Raw genomic sequence first — 21609 nt, forward strand, 5'->3', positions numbered from 1 at the left:
TAACTGTCTCTTAATGAATGAGCAGACTTTCTGGTAATGGGAACAATGAAATACTTTAGGGCTGTTGAGCAGTTTTAAATACCTGAAGCATTTTACTGGGCCAATCAAACACTGGAACAATCTATGTAAATGAGGGAAAGTTAAGTGTGCTTATTTAGTATTGATATGTCTTTGTGTGATTCACTTTATTCATTGTATACGCACCCTAACCATCTGTCAGTAATCTTGGCAATAACTTGGCATGTGGCACTGTATAACATCCACTCAGATCAATGGTGATTTCATTAGCTTTTTGCCTAATATACAGTATCTCCTTCATTGGGGTTTTAGACACAGATATCATACAACAGTGATTTTTAACCTTTCTCAGAGGGGACCCAAATTGTTTGAAACTATACAATCCCCATGAATTGATTTCAATGAATTATGGACTTTATGTATTAATAATAATAAATAATATAGTAAAATTTAACTGTATTAATGGAAAACCAAAATAAATGGCATGAGGACAATTTGGGCCCCATTAAGAACCACTGCCTGTTGAATAGATCTCTTTGAGACTCAATACATTTAGGCAGTTTGTGATGTGTGTTTTCCTCTTGACCAGATAGAGGAGGGCTTTATTATGCACCAGCCTTTTTTTTTTTTTTTTTTTTCTTTTTCATTGACTAAACATGTGTTGGCAGATAGAGTAGATGAGGCTGGTGAAATGAGCTACGAAAAAAAATGTCATTCTCAATTCAATTTGAACAGTCGTTGTTCAGTGGATTTTATCTTAAAATATTTCTCTCTGCCTGTATTTAAATTTTCTTTAAAAAATTGTATTTTTTTTTTTTAAAAAAGACCAAACATGCCTTTTTTTTAAATTTCCTATTTAAATTAAAAAAATAAATACATTTAGAAATGGACACACCTTTGCCTGTTTGAAGCCCCCTACAATTAAGTATATAAAATGAACCAGCCAATGCCCCAAATGATTTCCCTGTAAGTACCAACGCACAGCTTATTACTATTGTATATTGTTGGCCCTATGTGGGTGTGTAGTGCAGACACTGTTGCACCTGAATCCCTGCATGCTAATGAAATCCCGTCACTTAAGCTCCTAAGGCATATAAATGTATTTAATAGGAGAATTTCTGTTGCTGGTATCTGAATGAATGTGCAGGTGTAAAGGCCGTGCCTTCAGTTCAGGTACGACACACCCAGGTGCCAGATCACATTTCCTGTATGAGGTCATGGCTGACGGCATTGTTAGTAGGTGGGTGGATGGATGTGTCTCTGGCATGTTTGCTTGGTGGGAAAAAAAACCAAGTCCTATAATTATGTATGTGATTTGGTCTCTGGCCAGCTTTGAAAAGTACACACAAGGCATTCAGGGCACTGCCTTTGAGATCTATAGTCCATCCCCTGATGCTGCCAGAGAAGGAAGTAAAAAGGGAAAAACCCAGAGAGGTGAATGAGTGCTTACACTTCTGTGTGAGAGGTCACAAGATGTTTAGTCATTAATCCTGCACTCCGAATCCTTTGTATTCACTAAACCAACAGTGCAGTCACTGACAGCCGAAGCCCTTTAAAATGACTCAACAAGATTTACATATGATATGCTTGCTTGATTTTAAATGACAGTAAATGAAAATTTGGTATATTGTTTGGAATTTGTTCTTCCTACATAATATTATATTATTAACTAACCTCCCCAGGGCAATCGTAATAAAATACAATTTTGCAGCTATGAAATGTATGTAATGTAATAGGGAAAGTTAGAGTTCACCATTTTATAAATACCCTTCTAAAAATCCCATAGGGATGAATACAAAGTGGTTAAATAAATCTTCCCTATACTGTTACATCAACCGTTGGCTCTGGTTTTAAGGTAGAGAAGGAAGAGGTTGACTGGGGGAACCTAGTCAAATGAACTTTGGCCAGAAAATACCCTTAGTAAGCACAGAGCCTACATATCATTCATCTAAAATAACTGTTATGCTATTCTGTACACCAGGGGTTTCCAAACCATGTTTCTTAGACTTTAGTCAAGCTAAAACTCTGAGATTTCTGGGGCTATATTAAGTTTTTGTTAATGCATATATTAGTCACATTAGAAAATGAAGTGAACCTCGCACAAAGACATTATTATTTCTATTATTAATGTGTATTTATAAAACACCATGTTTCATAGTATTGTACAATAAGAGAGGGTATACAATAAACATGCAAAAAAAATGATAAACATAACCCATAACCAATACAAGAGTTAGAGGGCCCTGCCCAAAAAAACCCTGACTCAGTTTGCATGGTTTTGTGCCTCTTTTTATTTGTTAGTAAATGAAATAGAAGTTAGTATTATGGATGGAGGGATCCTAGTGGTTCATCCCCCTCCAGAACTATTCCATTCGATTCCATTAACTCAAGCACTGATAACTAGGTTATGGATTAGTTTTGTTATTTAAAACTTTTAGCTATATCTGTAATTTTGTTTTATTTAACCGACTGCTGAGATCATTATTTGTGCTGGGTGGGTTCCATATGAATTTAGGATGATCAGAATTTGATATTTTCTCTTATCATACTGATATGTGATAACTGTAATCCTGCTGCATCTGTACCCTGTGACATGCCATGGTGCTATTTGGATCTCTGTACCTTAAGTAAACATGAAATAAACCCAGGATTATTTTGCCTACAATAAAGTTTAATTATATTTTAGTTGGGATCAAGTACAAGGTACTCTTTTATTGTTACAGAGAAAGGAAACACATTTTAAAAATTTGAATTATTTAATTAAAATTGAGTCTGAGATAACCTTCCCATAATTTGGAACATTCTGGATAATGTGTTTATTCTAAATCCAATTGCTGAGATAATGGCTGAGTTTCCCCTGAGATCGCTGTCCATAGGCCTGTATGGAGCTGGGCACCAGCAGAACTCACCCTTGGACACGTGGAATGCACAAAAGTTCTTTATTTGGGGTGGGTGAACAAAATGCAGGAGCGGATGTACAAATGCTGGAGGTCAAAAAGAATATTGCTTCCTAACCCCTGGAGTAGCTCTTCCCATGTGGAAAGCAGGAACAGGAAAGGGATGATGGGAGGAACTGACCTCACATATAAGGAAGGGGAATGGGAGGGATACAAACTAAGAAATAAGCACCTTGCAAGATGACTTTGGTCACTAGGCGGCAGTGTAACAATAAATATGCTAGTACACAAATATTAACTGCTGGGGCAGCACAGGGTTTCTGGACAACGGATCCCATACCTGTAGTTGCATGAAGCACACTGTGCTTTCCCTTTGTTCTCCTGCTTAGTCGTGCAGTTTGGATCTCCGTACCTTGAGTCTTCTAAACAAAAAAAAAAAAAAAATCATCATGTAAACATTAAAAAAAACCCAATAGGATTGTTTTCTTCCAATAAGGATTAATTATATCTTAGTTGGGATCAAGTACAAGGTACTGTTTTATTATTACAGAGAAAAGGGAATCATTTAACCATTAAATAAACCCAATAGGGCTGTTCTGCCCCCAATAAGGGGTAATTATATCTTAGTTGGGATCAAGTACAGGTATTGTTTTATTATTACAGAGAAAAGGGAATCATTTAACCATTAAATAAACCCAATAGGCCTGTTCTGCCCCCAATAAGGGGTAATTATATCTTAGTTGGGATCAAGTACAGGTATTGTTTTATTATTACAGAGAAAAGGGAATCATTTAACCATTAAATAAACCCAATAGGGCTGTTCTGCCCCCAATAAGGGGTAATTATATCTTAGTTGGGATCAAGTACATGGTACTGTTTTATTACTACAGAGAAAAAGGAAATCATTTTTAAAAATTAGAATTATTTATAATGCAGTCTATGGGAGATGGCCTTCCAGTAATTCAGAACTAAAATGTCTTTGTAGGTTTTAAATCTTTTATGTATAAAAAGTATATTGTCACATTATACAAGAGGTATAAGGCCATGAGGTTTCTATACTTTCTAAAAAAAAGTCAGAAGGCTGCTGTACTTTAATGATCTAATTGCCAAACCGTGCTTAAAGTGATGAGCAAAATTTTTCGTCAGGTTTTGCCACAAACAAAAATGCGGGTACAAAAAAAAGTCACTATTTGTAGCCAAACAGTCAGTTTTAGGAACTTCCACTAATAATTATGTACAAAAGCAGATGTATCAGCATCTGCTTTTTTATAGGTAACTTTTAATGTACATTCATTTTTGGAAAAATATTTTTTGTGTCAGTATCAGTTTATTGCCTTCTATACACAGTCAGAAAGTACAGGGATCCATTGTCCCTTGTTCCACATTGGTACTTGCATGTCTGAATGCAGACTACAGGAGCCTAAGAGGATGGCCTCATGGTACACCTAGCCCACCCCACATGTATACTGTACTTCCAACAGTTCTGTTTTCAAGAAAAAAAACCAGATCTTTTTCACCCCCCACTTTCGATCAAAAAGGCCTGGGCCTATGGGAGCTAAGCTTGGGGAAGGGTGCAAAAGGAAGCACTTTTTTCTGCTGTCAGAAGTCTTCGTGAAACCAGAACATATTAACTCCTTTTAACTAAAAATGGCAAAACTTAACAACTTTTAAAGTGGTACATAAAGGTATTATTACTTCACAATAGTCAGAGTTGTCACATATTCATACAGGTGTGCCACATTTAAGGAGCTATTTAAGGTCCTATAGTTTTTGCTAACCCCTTAACTGCTTGCCCCTTTGCTCAAAGAGGCAACTGGTGACATCATATCTACGTGCAGGCGGTCATTTACTTGACAGTTACCGCCATACAATTTACAGTCTATGGAAGGTAAGTGGTTAAAGCATGATAACCCATATTTGTTGAGTAATAACATTTATCACAATTAAGCATGTAATTTTTATCAAGGAAATTGCTTGAATAAAAGACAGATAAGGAGCCCTGTAATTGTATCTGCTTGTGACCTCAGGAAATATAGGCTGGATAAAATCCAGGGCACTTGCTTGTGACCTCAGGAAAAATCAGTATATCATTCAATTTATCAAGCACCAACATTTGGACTGGCTTGTTCTGAAAGAAACTGTGTGCAGAACAAACTAAGATTAGAGAAAGATATTCCAAATTGTTGCCTAATACAAGAAAACGTATTTAGCACATGAATTGCTTTATTATCGTATACTAACAAATCACTGGCTGTTCTTTTAGGGAGATGTGAGCCAACAAATAAAATGCCAACTTGGATTCTGCACAGTCATCAATGACCATACATTTTTCTTTTTGGCCGAGTCTCTCTTCTATTGTAATCTACTATTTAGACTTAATTTAAAGGGTAACATGAAAAATAAGAATGTGCCAGTGCATTATAATCCTCTAAATAGAAGGAATGTGCTGAGAAAGTTTTAATTTGGGCTGATTTGTTAAAAATTTCTCCAAAAACCCTACGGTCGGATAGAAGCCAATCAGCAGCTAGGCTGACTTGATAGAGAACTGAAAAAGAGGTCTCTAGTAACTGCTACATACTGCTTATGGTTACTAAAGTGTGTTTAGAATATAAATCCAAGTTTTGTTGTAGGTTGTATTGCTCTGTTGGAGCTTGCTTTAAAGAAAAAAAAATGGTGGTGATAATTGAGACTGCAAGTACTCTTTAAAATTGTACTCTGTCCTACCCACTCTTAATCATAAAGAGATGGGTTTCAAGCAAGCAAGCTATTCTGTGTTAGTGTTGGCAATTTAATGTGGTTGTTGGTTAAATACCACAACAGTTCCCTGCATCCCTTTTTTTGATAGGGTAGGAAGAGGGGGAGTTCAGCAAGGACCAAATGGATATGCGTGGGGGGATCTGAGGTTTCATGTATGGGGGACCAGATATATTTTCTGCCGGGAGGGCCCAGCTACATTCCTGCCCCTTGTTATATAAGATATATTCATAAACTCAAATGAAAGGGCAAGAATGAATATTATCGGTTTTAACCCAACACCTAAAACATACTTGATACAGAATGCTTTGAGCTGATAAGCAATAGGTGTTACAACAGATTCTGACTTGTCCTGCAAGATACTTTGTTTGGTCTTTTGTCACACTACTTATTATACAATGTATTATGCAGAGTTGGTCAGGCACAATTGATCTGTGTTTTGGAGCATGATATCGGAATATGTATGAAGACTGACTTGCTGGTACAAAAAAAAGTTGCATGTTCTTTTATAATTTTTTTTTGCTACAAAGATGTCATTGTGAAAATGTTCTTACACATTACAGAATGAAGGTTTCCAGAACAATTCTTTTAAATCTAATTTTAGGTTAATAGTTTAGATAAACAAAGGAGAAGTGAGAAATTCAAGTTAGAATCTTAGATTCCAAAACTGAGAAATTTAGAAAAGTTGCAGGTTGGTAAAACCTGAATGACCTACTGTATGTATGGCAACACTGAAGTTCTCTAAGAGATCATTTGAGTCTATAATGGAGCCTTAGCTGATGATTGGAATTGTACCATTCTGTTTTTTTTTTAATTCATTTAAAACCTTTAGCCTTTTATGTTGCTATATTGCAATTGCCAATACTATTAGCTTGTGTCACATAGTGTTTTTTTTTGCCAGTTATCAAATTGACATACCAATGTTCTGCGTCTGAGGCTAAAATCCATTGTGAGCACTTTGGATGTGTTCATTCAACACTGGAAAGCCAACCTGGAGCTTGATTTGGCCAAACAACTTAAAGAATTGCTGCATATACCTTTAGAGCAGGGGTCCCCAACCTTTCTTACTCGTGAGTCACATTCAAATGTAAAAAGACTTGGAGAGCAAAAGTTCATGAAGGTGCCAAATAAGGGCTAAGTCAGGAATTCAAAAATAATTACCTGGTTTGGGGGCACTGAGAGCAACATCCCAAGCCACTGGTTGGGTATCACTGCTTTAGAGTATTGTCTGTAAGGACAGCAGTGGCTGTGTAGGGGTGTAGACTGAATTTGTTTGTAGAAAATGGCAAGAAAGAAAAAAGGATTAGTAAAAATGCATAGAAGTTTTCTCTATCGGGGGAGGGGGGGGGAAGGATAAAATAGCGAAACAAGAAAAAGACGCACATTATATAAGTACAAACTGTTAACAGACAGACAAAACACAGGAACAGAGGAATGGTATTTTACTTCCTAGAAGCGGAGCAAAAAAGAGATGCAGACATCAATGTGCACTATAAATGAAATGCACACACATATAACTACAGTGGTAGTGAACCCTTTATTGTATGAATGTGACCTAAAATATTGTCTTTTTTTTTTTTTTTTTTTTTAACAAGTCCTAAAAGTAGATGAAGAAAACCTAGTTAAACAAATGAAACAAAAATTATTATATTTATATTTGGTCATGTATTTTGTGAAAAAAAGATCCAATAACATCTGCATGTGGCTATAGTTAGTGATTTGTGCTCTCCGTATTTGGTGTGACCCCCTTGTGCAGCAATATAACTGCAACTAAAAGTTTGTGGTAACTGTTGGTCAGTCCTGCACATCAACTCGGAGGAATTTTAGCCCATTCTCCATACAGAACAGCTTCAGCTCTTGGGTGTTGGTTGGTTTTCTCACATGAACCGTACACTTTTCACAACATTTCAATTGGATTAAGGTTAGGACTTTGACTTGGCCATTCCAGAACATTCACTTTATTTTTCTTTAACCATTCTTTAGTAGAATGACTTGTGTGTTTAGGATCATTGTCTTGATGCATGATCCACTGTCTCTTGAGATTCACTTCACAGACTGATGTTTTAACATTTTCCTTGAGATTCACTTCACAGACTGATGTTTTAACATTTCCCTGTCACGTTTTCCTGCGCAATATTGCCAAAATCCGTCCCTTTCTCTCTACTGCAACAGCTAGGCTGCTCATGCATGCTCTCATCCTATCCCGACTTGACTACTGTAACCTGCTACTAATCAGCCTCCCTAACTCCCATCTTTTCCCCCTACAGTCTATATTAAATACTGCTGCCAGAATTCTCCTCCTCTCATCCAGGAGATTTCAGGCCCCTTCTTCAAATGTATCATTCGAGCCAAAAAGTTCTATTTTGACTTCATCCATCCACAAAACAATCTTCCACTATCCTTCTGGTTCTGATCTTTAGCAAACTGTAGATGGTCAGCAATATTTTTGGGGAAGAGTGGTGGCTTTCTCCTTGCTATCCTGCCATACACACCATTGTTGTTCAGTGTTGTCTTGATGGAAGACTCATGACCATCAACATTCACCAATGTGAGACAGGCCCCCAGTTGCTTAGAAGTTACCCTGGATTCCTTTGTAACCTCTAGGACTATTAGAAGACTCGCAATTGGAGTTAATTTTGGTCTACCACTTCTGGGTAGGGTATCAGTGATCTTGAATTTCCTCTATTTGTACACAATATGTCTGTTGATTGGTGGTGTATTGTAACCTTTTCCAACTTTATGGGCATCAACAACTCTCTTTTTGGGCATCAGGCGCCTTTGTTAGAGCCATGATACACATCCACAGATGTGTTATGTGTGTGATCAGGATTGATCCTGGTCTTTAAATAAAATAGGGTCTCTCACTCACACCTGATTGTCCTCCCATTGACTGAAAACACCAGACTTTGATTTCACCTTTAAATTATATGATAACCCTAAGGAGTCACTTACTTTTGCCACACGCAGATATGTTTTTGGATAATTTTTTTTCAATAAATACATGACCAAATATAATAATTTTTGTTTCATTTCTTTAATTAGGTTTTCTTCATCTACTTTTGGGACTTGGTTTTAGGTCACATTCATTCAAATTTGAAGGGTTTGCAATGTCTTCCAGATGTTTATCAGACTTGTTTAAAAATCATGTTATGGCGAGGAGCACATTGGCTCATTGGCGCTGTCCTTCCCTTGACAGCCTGCATCCCATCAGTGTGATCAAATCAATCTGATCAAGCCCTCATGGTAGGCATATTGGGGAAAGATTCGCTTGTTTGGCCAAATGAGTATGACTAGCTTAAGGCTGTGTCAGTTTCAAGAGTGATTACTAATTTTTGGTTTGGTTACTTTGTCCATTAACTTAATTTAGAAGGGGAGGTTCTCTTTCTTATATTCTATTAGGATCTCTCTAATGCTGTGATTGGCTTCATTTTGATTCTAGCCCTAAGTTTGTTACGTAGAACCCAACACCATTAACAGTACAGTATATGCAGTGCTCACACACCCAAAAAAGAAAAAACAAAACAAAAACGTGAAATTGTATAATTTATATTTTGTTAGTGGAATATTAGTTAGGAACATGGCGTGGTTCAAGACTTTGGCCATTTTAAATGAATTTATAGTTTCCCCTTACTTATTTGGATGTGCAAAGCAGATTCTTACATGGTGCTTCAGGGGAGTTGGGATTTGTTCCATGCCCTAGGATCTGGCAGATCCATCCTCTTATTTGATGTGCAAGAATGACAGGCTTCATAGCAGAAAGCACACCCTGCATGGTCAAGTGTCCGCTTAAAAAAGATTTTAGTTAAAAATAAATAACTACACAATCTAATATTTTCATTTTGTATCAATACATAAATGTTTATTTACAAAGGATTTAGAGTAACCTATTTTAGGAAAATTCCTTTATAAAAAGGTCATGTTGTTTTGATACACTTTTTGTGAGCTACGGGACTCTTTTTCTTCTGATGTCACCTTTTTCCAGCTTTACAAAATCACAGATTGTGGTGAGTACAAATTATTTTGATGGTGGTCTTTAATGTGATAGTGTTTAATGGAAAAAGAGACATATTTAGAATTAGGTATTCAACGTTCTGTGTGCTGTTTACTCCTTTTGGCCCACAAAATGCTATTAACTGGAAAACAAATGGTGAAAAAAAACAAAACAAAATAAATGTGAAACAAATTAGAAATGCTTTCAGCAAGCTGAACCTTTGGCTGTATGACAACAAGCTTTTGTGTGCGTATGTTAAAAGTGAACTGTGAGTGTTTGCGGTCAGATTTTAGCTACGTTACTAGTAGAAGGCACAGCAACAAACCACATTTGACATCAGTTACTTTCTGTTTGTAATTGATGTGTGGACAAATCACCACATTAGAGATGCATCAAACTTCTTCATTCTGAATTTACTCCCTAGACAGAAATTATGTTTCTAGAGCAGAGAAAATGCCTGATAAACATAGTAGAAAGGAAATTGTTTCATAAATAAAGTAACTCATCAATGCTCTATTTATTTGTATGTTCCCTTCTTAAAGTATCTTAAAAATAAATGGTGTAATATGCAACTTTCGAAATACTTTCTATGTCATATAAAAAAAAAAAGTATTTTTTGTTAACTGTGAGATTCACAGAGGACCTGTATTCAATGTATGATATGGTGTAACAAGCACAAAACCTGAACTTATAATACTCTTATAATAGGTTTTGTACACATAAATGCCATTCAAGTCTTCTCCCTCTTTTGCATTTTTCCTATGTTGTTTAATTGTAAGTCAATAAAAACAGTGGTGTGGTGTTTGTCATTGGGGCATTCACACAAGTAGAGAGAGCATAAACAGTTTATGGTGGGGCCTGGGCCTATTTTGTTACTGAAACTATCATCTTCATAGATATGCCCCCAAAAATTTGGCTTTTTTTTATTCAAAACATTGTATGATTCATCAAAAACTGTTCAAATGGTGAACAGAGAACAAATACTTAAAGGATAAGTAAGCCTTTTATTCTAAAGTTCCTTAAAATTACTCTAAACTGCCCCCAGAATAATATACTTCTCTTCCTGCTTGCAGATTGATTTTGTTTTGGTATTACAAGCCGCTGAACTGCAGCTCTTTTACTGACTTCCTTGTCTAGAATTAAGCTCCTACCCCTTTTCCTTCTCTCTCTGACAATGATGACCTCAAAGAGATGTCTACTGGGCATACTTATTGCCTCTGCTCCAAATAAAATAAATCAGACATGAGCAGCCGGCACCTCTTTGAGGTTATCATAGTCGAAGAGATAAGTGCTCAGAAAGCAAAAGGAGTGGAGCTTCACACTAGACAAGGAAGTCAATAAAAGAGCTGTAGTTGTACTGGTTGTAATAGATAATAAAATAAATCTGGATGCAGGGATAAAGATATCTTATTCTGGGGGCTGTACAAAGTAATTTTAGAGTAGAGGTCCTCAAACTACAGCTCCCCAAGGTCATTTACCCTTTCCAAGCCCCTACTGCGTCCTCACCCTTGGCTACTACTTGTCTGCATCAGCGTGGTTTTTGGCTCCAGCGTGTCACGTCACTGCATCCCACTGTGCGATGCTAATGACACGTCCAGCATGATTAGTGTTGGCCAGTGTGATGCAGAGATGTGACACGCTGAGGCAGACAGGTAGTAGCCAGGGGTGAGGATGTAGCGGGGGGGAGGGGCCGTAGCTTGAGGACTAATTATAGTCCGGCCCCCCAACAGTCTGAGGGACCGTGAACTGGCCCCCTGTTTAAAAAGTTTGAGGACCCCTGTTTAAGAGGTTTTTGTTATACTTGCTCTTTAACATCTAAACCCAAGTAACTAAGTATATTGACATTAGAACACCCTCTTTGCTCTAGGAACTTTCCATTTGAAAAGTGATTTATTCCAAACTGTTTCCATACTCTGATTAAGGAGCCAATAAAAAGGAACACAGGAGGGGGAACTGCTTGGGTCAAAACAAGGTTTTCTTTGCCTGGCACACGGGGAGATTAGTCGCCCGCGACAAATCTCCCTGTTCGCGGGCGACTAATCTCCCTAAGTTGCCATCACCTGCCATCCCACCGGCGAAAATGTAATTTGCCGGTGGGATGGCACACGCGGTGGCGCGCTTTTGGGAAAATGCCTCGCGAGGCAACTTCGGCGATTTGCCGAAATCGCCTGCGCAGCGTGTACCATCCCACCTGCGACTTACATGTTCGCTGGTGGGATGGTAGTTCGGGGAGATTAGTCGCCCGTGACAAGGGAGATTTGTCGCGGAGCGACTAATCTCCCCGTGTGCCAGAGCCCTAAAAGCTGGTGATGTCTTTTTATTAGTGAACATTTGTGTATTTTAGCTTTTACTGCACTAGTACAATCAGAGATAAGGAGATAACCATCTGATCAAGGCCTTTGAGTTAACACAACATTCATTCATCCTTGTTATTGCTTAGAATTATTCTTTATTTTAAGGCCTGCTGTAGATGTAAGGTTTTTTGTGCAAATGGCTTGTGCAAGTACTATACTGTCTGTGCCAACTTTGCATGTGTTTCTATAAATGATTAAAGAGATACTGACACCAGAATTGTTTTTTCTTTCATAACATTGTCTTTGCATGCTATTTATAATTTTGCTTTATAGGTTTTTGCCCAATGCTTTTACAATGTCTATCTGACCCCCTATGTTCCTCTATAAGGGAACATATTTGTACAGCAGGAGCCCGTTAGCATTAGAAGCTATACCTGGCAGGTTAAGAGGGGACAGTCAGGTTGGCAAAACAGTCAGGTTTAGGAACTTCTAGTTACAATTATTTACAGAAGTAGCCCTATCAGGGAACAACAATCAACATGACCTATAGAAAACATTTACTTTACATAAATATTTTGAAGAGTAGTTTTTTAGTGTCAGTATCACTTTAAGCCAATAGTCATGGGGTGTTAAAATAGAGATGGCATAAATATGTGAAATACTTAGGAATGAAGATAGTAAATGCAGATTTCACAAGTCTATATAGTAAAAGTACATTCCAATTTTTTTAAAAAACTGCTGGATAAATATTGACTCAATGGACAAAATTGAACATGCCCTTTTAAGGCAAAATCCAATGTGTAAAAATATTTCTTCAAATGCATTCCAATGGTCACATAATCGGTTGCTATTAAAACCTGTAGAATAAAATGTTCATAGTGCAGCTATTTGGAAAGTTAAAAATCAGGTAACGTTATGCAACTTAGACAAAAAAAATGATGGGTTTTAATTTATAACTTTATACAGTATTTTGGCAGCACAGCTGGAAAAAACTTGCACAATTTCAAAATAATCTCTTAAAACTCCAGCAGCTGTGATTCAATCAAGAATCGGAGTAGGGTCTGCAGGGTTTATTTATGGAGGCTGTCAAATATAATTATTTTTTAGCTAAAGAGCCTAAACTATTGATTCTGAACACACTTGTGTGGACCCTCAAGGTTCTGCTCCATTTAACTGTGTGTCTTCTCTTTCATTCATCTGTTAGTAACAACAATTTCATCCTTTACCTGTACCCAGAACCAACCGCTCTTAACCATATTGTTGCTAAAGGTGGCCATACACGAGGCGATTTCGCTCGTTGTGCGATGAACGATTATATCGACAAACGATCGTATGGCGATCGAGTTCCCATACGATATGCCATCCACGGGCAACGATAATTCGGGAAAGATTTCGTCGCATCATTATCTTAAAATACGTACGATCGTACATCTACGTACGATCGAATGTCGTTGACTTCCGCTGCTGGCAATCGTGACATGCGCAGAGAACAATCGTTGAAAGACAAATGTCTGACACGATTTTATCGTTAAACGACCAAAATTTTTAAACCTGGCCGATCGATTTTGGGGACGATAATGTCGGCTCGTTTAGTGGGCCGACGATCGTTCGTACACCACCAACTATACGATAACTTAACGATAGCATCGGATCGTTCGGGAATCGGTCGTTTGTAAGTAAAAAATCGGTCCGTGTATGGCCACCTTTAGAAAAGATGCACTGTAGGTTCTGCCACTGCCATTGGGTTCTAGCAGCCATTAAATCATCATTGGAACTAAGACTAAATGGCGAGTCCCATGTGGACACACCCCTACTCGTAGGATGGTCTAGCCAGTGTACAATTGATAGAACAACAGTAAGGGACATTAGAATAAAATATGCATATTGTAATTAGAAAACAATTAAAGAAAAATAAACATGCATACTTTTTAGCCAGTTTTTGGGAAACCTTTGTTTCCCACCCAATTATAAACTCTCATTGCATACGAATCAAAAGGGGCTAACAGCAAAACATTTTACTTCATCACATCACATCAGTATCCTGTATTTTATGGCCTCCGATATTAATGTTGATTTATCTATTTTAGACCTGAACAGTCTCCTAAGATTGTTTAAACAACTTTTGTTTAAAACTTACGCACAGTCTGTCTCGTGCTGGTTACAGTATAAAAAAATAACATTACATCTTGAGTATCCTGTAGCACATCTGTTACTTATAATGAATTAGAATGTGAGATTATGTCCTGAGAACAGGTGCGATGCTACTTAAATATTTATAGTCGCAATGCTGTGTTATTAACATAGTGAGATTCCTTTAAGATCAGATGGATCAGATTAGATGAAAGAAAGGGAGAGAAAGAAAGGTAGGTTTTCTTGTATAAACTTTAATATCCAGGGTACTACCCTTTACATCATGGTATAATAACAGTGATCATTACACACAGCCATTGTGTTTGGAAGGGGGGAATGTAAATCGCTGGTGGGATGGCATACGCGGCGCCACGATTTGCTGAGGTCGCGGAAGTTTCCTTTTAAGGCAACCTCTGAGACTTCGGCAAGTCACGGCGCCGCGTATGCTATCCCACTGGCGATTTAAATTCTCGCCAATGGGATGGCATTTCGAACAGCGACTAATCTCCCTGTCTGTCACAGCCCTTAAAGAATTTAAGCCTATGGCTTTAAATGGCATCACTATCACATCTTAGAAATACAAATATTTAATTAACTTTCTTGTTACATCTTGTTTCCAATTAACTTGCTTATTTATTTACAGTAAAGGTCTGAAATAATATGGTCTAGTGAGAGAATTTTTAAAGAGAAAACTGTGTCCTTCTTGCAAAAGACTGGATTAATTGTTTGATAACAAGAATATTCTTCCTGCTCAATAAAAATTTCCTTATTTATTCTAGATTTTTTTTTTTCAAATGCTAATCGTACATAAAGGGTATTTGGCTCCTGTACATAGTGTGCATGACTGAGGTAGGAACCTTAGATTGTAAAATCCACTGGAGCAGGGGTTGATGTATAATCTCTGTGAAATAATTCATAATATGTTAGATTTAAATAAATAAAGCATAATAATGTTGTATTGCTGGCACTAAGGCCCTAGGCATAAAGAATGGTTTGTCCGATTCTGTTAGCCCTGTGTGTTTTTCTTTTTTGTCAGAAAGTTGTTATTCCGCTGGCCTGACATGCGCCTGCACTTAAAACTACAGCTTCAGCCTCAGTGCAGGCACATGCAGCGGAGCATAGGTCTGCTCGAAAAAGGCAAAAGCAGGCATCTTTTGGGTCTGCACTGAGGCTGAAGCTGTAGTTTTCAGTGCAGGACAGGGCACAGAGTAGGCCAGTGAATCCCCCTATTCTCAGCCTGGCTAAGCTAAGAGAAGAGGACAAACCACTTCATGTGCCCAGGGCCACGCATGCTTTTGGGGATGCAGCCTAATGTATTTTTTTTGTCAAGGTTAAGCTAGCTGAATCCACCAGCAGGCAGCAGTGTAAGTTTTAGCAGTGTCTTTAATTATCTCATACAAGGAACAAATAATACAATACTTGACCATGAATTTTAAAATCTGGGTACGCTGTCAGCTGTCAAAATATTGTTGCTTTGGTGAGACATTCTGAAACCAGGGGCTGTTGCTGTTAGAGAACAGAAGGTTAAACATTAAGTTGGAAGGTACTAACAGAAGGTCGCTGACTGATTATAATAGATTTTTTATCAAAGTGTGCTAGATAGTTGGTGGCAAATATATGTACCCCATGTTGATTATAAAGGTAGACACTATGAGAAGGCAGCTTCACATTGAAACTAGAGCCTCCAATATACAAACATGCATGGCACCTGCAAACAGACATGTATCTTGTGACTGTAACGCATAACTAATTCAAGGTTCCTTACATTAAGTTAAAATAAAACATTTTGTTATGTTTTAGGTCAAATAAATCATGTCAATGACATCATTTTGGGTTGTGAATTACTCATGTAACTACCAGGACGTTTCTGTGAGCATATACCATGAAAGTAGACTTAACCCACTAGTTTTAACCTCTTAAAAGTATATTTGCTTAATATATAAAGCATATTCTGTTTGTTTTAGAATAATGCTTACAAGCCTCACCTAAATCTCCCAGATAGCAATGATGCTACTGTATTTTATACAGTCTTTCTATTCTTTTACAACTATTCTTATATGAAAGGAAATTTATACCCTCAGAATGAATGCGGCTCTAACTGTAACAGGAAGTAAAAGGCAGAACTCTGTCCATTAATTGGCTGATGGGGCCTAGCATGTATGTGTGCCTTGGCTTGTTTGTGTGCACTGTGAATCCTATGATCCCAGGGGGTGGCCCTTAGTACTTAAAATGCTAAAAGTATTTCTTTATTGTGGTTTATTTAGATGAAGCAGGGTTTTACATATGAGCTGTTTTATGCAATACATTGGAATATTGACCATCATTGTTTAGGGATATAGTTTTCTTAAAATAGGTGAGTAAAATGAAATGGTAGATCATTCTAATGTGAATGAAGTAAGCTGTTCATAATCAGAGATGAGCTTTCCTCTTAATACAAAATCTCATTTGTTGGCCAAAATGTGGCACTGACAACTGGAGCCATTCTGTATTGAAATCTTTTAGTCCCCTGTTAAATGCTCCAAAAAAAAAATCATGTGTTATCATCGGTTGTATAGCACCAGCACATTACACAGTGCTTAGCAAAACTATATAGCAAACAGGGGACTTCAATAATTTTAACAACCAAGATTTACAACTTAAAAATGGGATCAGTGGGATGTGCTCAGAAGAGCTTACAATCTAACATTCTACTTATCCAGGTGAATGTTTAACTTTTTTTCAGGCACTAAATCATCAGGAGACATTTTCCTTCTGTTTTAAGTTGGCAATTGTAATTTAAACACTGCAATATAAATTCTTATATTTTCCCTTTCTAGGCAAAAACTCAAACTCAAAACTGAAGATAAAAATATGTATATCATCTTGAACACACATTTTACCCAAAAAATTATACCGAACAATAATTCAACCAATAAAGCATGCAGATATGAAATGGTTACTGTAAGAAGGAAAAAATTGCCATTGTCCATAATGTTTAAGATTAATGAGACCTGTCATGAACATGAAGTAAAGGAGCAGGTGAGTCCCATTAAGGCCGTTACTTCATGATAAAGTGTTATTCTTAATGATTGGAGATTGGACCAGAATTTTAGATGTAGTTTCATTTTAAGCTTTGTTTTGTAAAAACTTTCTCCAGGCTTCACAGAAAAATGTTGTCTATTTATTATTAAATACAGGTATAGGATCCAATATCCATAAACCCATTATCTAACGGCACAGAATAATAGGAAGGCCATCTTCTTAAGGGTCCATTTTCGAAAAAATAATACTAATGTTTCAAAATGATTATCTTTTTTCACTGATAATAATACAGTACCTTCTTATTGATGGTAGCTAGTATGGTGATTCCGAATTACAAATAGATCCCTTATCCAGAAAATCCCAGGTCCCATGCGTTCCGGATAATAGATCCTATACCTGTAATGTAAAGGTGGCCATACACGTGGCGACCTGACGATGTTTCGTACGACCATCGGTCGCACGAAACATCGTAAGATCCGCCACACACCATTCAGGGCTGAATCGGCAGGTAAGGAGGTAGAAACAATAGGATTTCTACCTCCTTCTGCCGATTCAGCTCTGAAGGGAGAATTTTGGTCAGGCGCCTTCTATGGCGCCCGATCAAAATTTTCAAACTGGTCCGATCGGCGAGTCGTCCGATATCAGCAGCTTCCTGCGATATCGGTTGACTCGCCAACATGCCATACACGCACCGATTATCGTACGAAACGAGGTTTCGTACAATAATATCGTGCGTGTATGGCCACCTTAAGTGTTTATTAACTTATACATGTAAATGTTATTTTTTTTATAGAGTGATGTATTTTCGTGCATCTTTTGGCTCCAGGTGCTTAAAACTGCATTGCTAAAGTTGCAGAAGTAGACCTGTGGGCCATTGCCCTTAACTTGAACGAAGATCAGTATTCTCTGAATACATTTTTAGGACACAAACACTTATTTCCAGTGCACAGTGAGCAAAATGATTTAAATATTTAATTACCAATGGTGATGGCAAACAAGGCTTTTTCTGTGCTGGCATATATCTGAAATAACCCTTTGTGCCTCTCACTCGCTTGAGTTGGAAGCCCCTGCTGTGAATATTTTTGGGCTGAAAAGCACCAGGACTAGCATTGGTAATGGTTTCCCTTTCATGGGAATGATCAGCAGCAGGGATGGTTTTGAGCACATCTCTAAATATACTACAGGTATGGGTTTCTTATCCAGAAACACATTATCCAGAAAGTTTCAAATTACAGAAAGGCCATCTCCGATGTACTCCATTATAAGCAAATAATTCTAATTTTTAAAAATGATTTCCTTTTTCTCTGTAATAATAAAACAGTTCCTTGTACTTGATCCCAACTAAGATATAATTAATCCTTATTGGAGGCAAAACAGTCCTATTGGGTTTATTTAATGTTTAAATGATTTTTAGCAGACTTAAGTTATCGAGATCCAAATTACGGAAAGACCCCTTATCCGGAAAACCCCAGGCCCCAACAATTCTGGATAACAGGTCCCATACCTGTACTTTGAAATATAACATTTTGGCTGGGAACATGCGACTCCCAGTGTAATGTAAACTCAATAGTAAGGTTTCCACATTGGGAGATCCAGCCGTTTCTTGAAGGGCATGGTGACACATATAGAACAATGTTTGCAGAAATTAATTACTGTTGCATTTGTGTTCTTAACAGATTTAAACTGTTTAATAGGTTCCACATAATCCTTCTGTACCAAAGCCTTTGCAGGCTGGGAGCAGTCAAAGGAAGCAGAGTACTATGTACTTTAAAAAGAACGACTCTCTCCTGGATGTGGTGGAAAGCCAGGGTGCTGCAGGGTGGAAGGGAGCTTGCCTCCGTGTAGTGGTCCAACGTGTATACTGCCTTCCTTCAAAGAACAAGACTGGGCTGCACAATGGAAGCAGTAAAAACATTCCCTGTCAAGAAAATAAGTTAAGATCAGATTTCAGGTAAGTTAAACTGTAATAATTGTTTGGCATGTGAAGTGGCCACACACTGGCCAATAAAAGCGCCCTCACCAAGTGAGTGGATGTTTCGGTGTATGCTATTTGTGTTGCTAAATAAGGCTAATGCCACACTGAGCGAATGGCGTATATTTTCGCAAAACGGAAAAACGGTTGCTGAAAATATGCGCTATACGCACCATTTGTCCCCTACCTGTGCTTGCACTGGAATGAATAAGATACGCTCTGGTGCAGACGCATGTAGCCGATATCCGCATTAAAAACGTGAATGAATGCAAAGTCTCGCATTTTTATGCGTATTTCGGCTACATGTGCCTGCACCCGAGCGTATCTCATTCATTCGGGTGCAGGCACCGGTAAGGGCGTATGGCGATATTTAAAAAAACGCTTGCCGAAAATATACGCCATACGCTGTATGTGGCATCAGCCTTAAGATAGGAAACAAATTTGCCTAGTTACCTGGGAATGGTAGGGAATAGAGTCACCAACACATGCATTGAAAGGTGGCCATACACAGACTGACCATGTAGAGTATCAGCCAAGTTGGCCAATGGGCTGAAAGGACAAAGTTTATGAACGGCCAGAAACAGTAAAAGAATTTTACTCCCTGAAAAAAGTTTTAATATTGTGTGTAAACATTTAACAAAATGGTTTATTGTCATGTTTGTACTTTGCATGAGTCTAGGGCCAGTAATTCTGATATTAAATATGTTGCTTTACATTTTTTGTTCCATAAACATGGTACTGCTGTGATACAATGGGTTTTACTTTATTACAGTTTGTTTACACAGTTTTGGTGGTTACTGGCTTGGTGATGGAACAAAGACCAGCTGGCTGGAGCCAAGGCCATTTTTTCTTTCCCAACCCCTAAGCCCAATGTCACTTGTCTAGCAGCCATAGCTAAATAGGTGTGTACTGAATATCAGTACAGAGGTTGTTGCTATTATTTTCTTTCTACATACTTTTCATAGATGTTTAAGTATATACTGTAGATTTTTATTGTGAAAACCTTGATATCTTATTCTGTGATGGTTATGCAAAATATGTTGTAAGTATATATCTTTAGTCACAGATATCCCCAGTTAGAAAATTCTACTTGTATTCTTGTATTGTAGTAGGGTTATTATGGGTTAAGGTCACAAGTAGATATGAGTTAACTATGTAGTTAAATAAGACCATATCCTGTTTTTTGTGGTTAGAGCAGTCATTAAGGATATACAATATTTTGCATTTCTTTTAAAGTAAATCTATGGAAATTGTGTAGTCACATGATAAAACATTCATAGCATGAAAAAGTTGCATTATTATGGACTTTTCCTCAAAAGTGGATGTGTGTGATATGCATTAATGATGTGTGTTATGCGCCAATGCATATCAACCCTAATTGAAATAAAGTGCATGCATGAATGTGAAAAATAAATGAGCTCACAATTTCCCCTTTAAAGGGTATGTCACATGTAAATATAGGTATAATTTACTGGCTTCTTGCCTCAGTGCCTGGAGTGGTGTTAGTTTGTTATCCTTTATAGTATAGCACATATTCCACAGCACTTCAGAGATTCCACATTAGTCTAGTACCAAGAGGGGCTTACACATTCATACATAATATTGGCAATTTTATCAGAGTGTAGGAACAGTCTCAGAGAGGACATAAAATATGTTTTACTGTTCATTGGCCAGCATGATTTTTTTTTTTTGTTAGTTAGGGAACAATTTTTTATATATGGAAAATCAAACCCTTGCCCTGGCTGGAATCAAATTTAGTAACCCAGAAAGACATCAATGCAATGACTGGGAGTTTTGCGAATTGGCCACAGAATGACTGGAGCCATTCAGCTCTTGTTGCTATTAATATATTGTCTGTAAAATTGCAAAATTTGATTCAGATCCACAAAGAAAGTGTTTTGAAAAATCACTTAGTTTAGGGAGCTCCTTATGGTTTATTGTTTTGCTTTAGAAGATACTGGTAGGACAGTGACTATAATGTCTTAACTGTTCTTCAGTATTGCCAGTGCAGATTTTTCTCATGATATAAAAGGGATTTTTCATAATACAAAACTTTGTGTCCATATGTCCAAAATTAAAAATGTTGTTCAAGTCGTTCTCACCTTGGTTCAGGACAGGGATAATGGATAACTAGGGGAGAGTCTCCTGTGATGTCACATTTTTATATCTTATGGCCATAAATAGATAAGGAAATAAAAGAATATCTAAGATCTTATGGATGCATACTGTCCGCTATCCTATAACTGCCTTTTATCAGCATTGTTGATCTGTAATTGGATGTCTCAAGCATCATTCCTGTAAATGTTAAGAAAACATTTTTCAACATCTACTTCCTGTTGAACAAGTGTTTGAACGCTAGTATGTTATTAAAGGGCTCCCGGCATTCTTTATTAGCTTTTTTCAAGCATGAATATTGTCTTTTCCAAGGAACATTTATTATAAAATAAAGTTCTGCCCCTTTTTGATTCAGTGCACAGTATTGCTAAATGAGGAAACAGCTGCAAGGTGTCTGTGAAAGTCTGTCTGCGATAA

General features: G+C 37.4%; 1 protein-coding gene across 3 annotated transcripts in view; it reads left to right on the plus strand.

Moving 5' to 3' along the window:
- Window positions 1-21609, plus strand: part of spidr (scaffold protein involved in DNA repair) — a 173644-nt gene that overhangs the window by 73421 nt on the left and 78614 nt on the right. Inside the window, exons 9-10 of one of the 3 annotated variants that reach the window (XM_018094534.2) lie at window positions 16901-17102; window positions 18800-19056. Coding sequence (XP_017950023.2) covers window positions 16901-17102; window positions 18800-19056 — 459 coding nt within the window. 3 annotated transcript variants of the gene reach the window in all.

Source organism: Xenopus tropicalis, chromosome 6 (assembly GCF_000004195.4).
Source record: "Xenopus tropicalis strain Nigerian chromosome 6, UCB_Xtro_10.0, whole genome shotgun sequence".
NCBI classification, from domain to species: Eukaryota; Metazoa; Chordata; class Amphibia; order Anura; family Pipidae; genus Xenopus; species Xenopus tropicalis.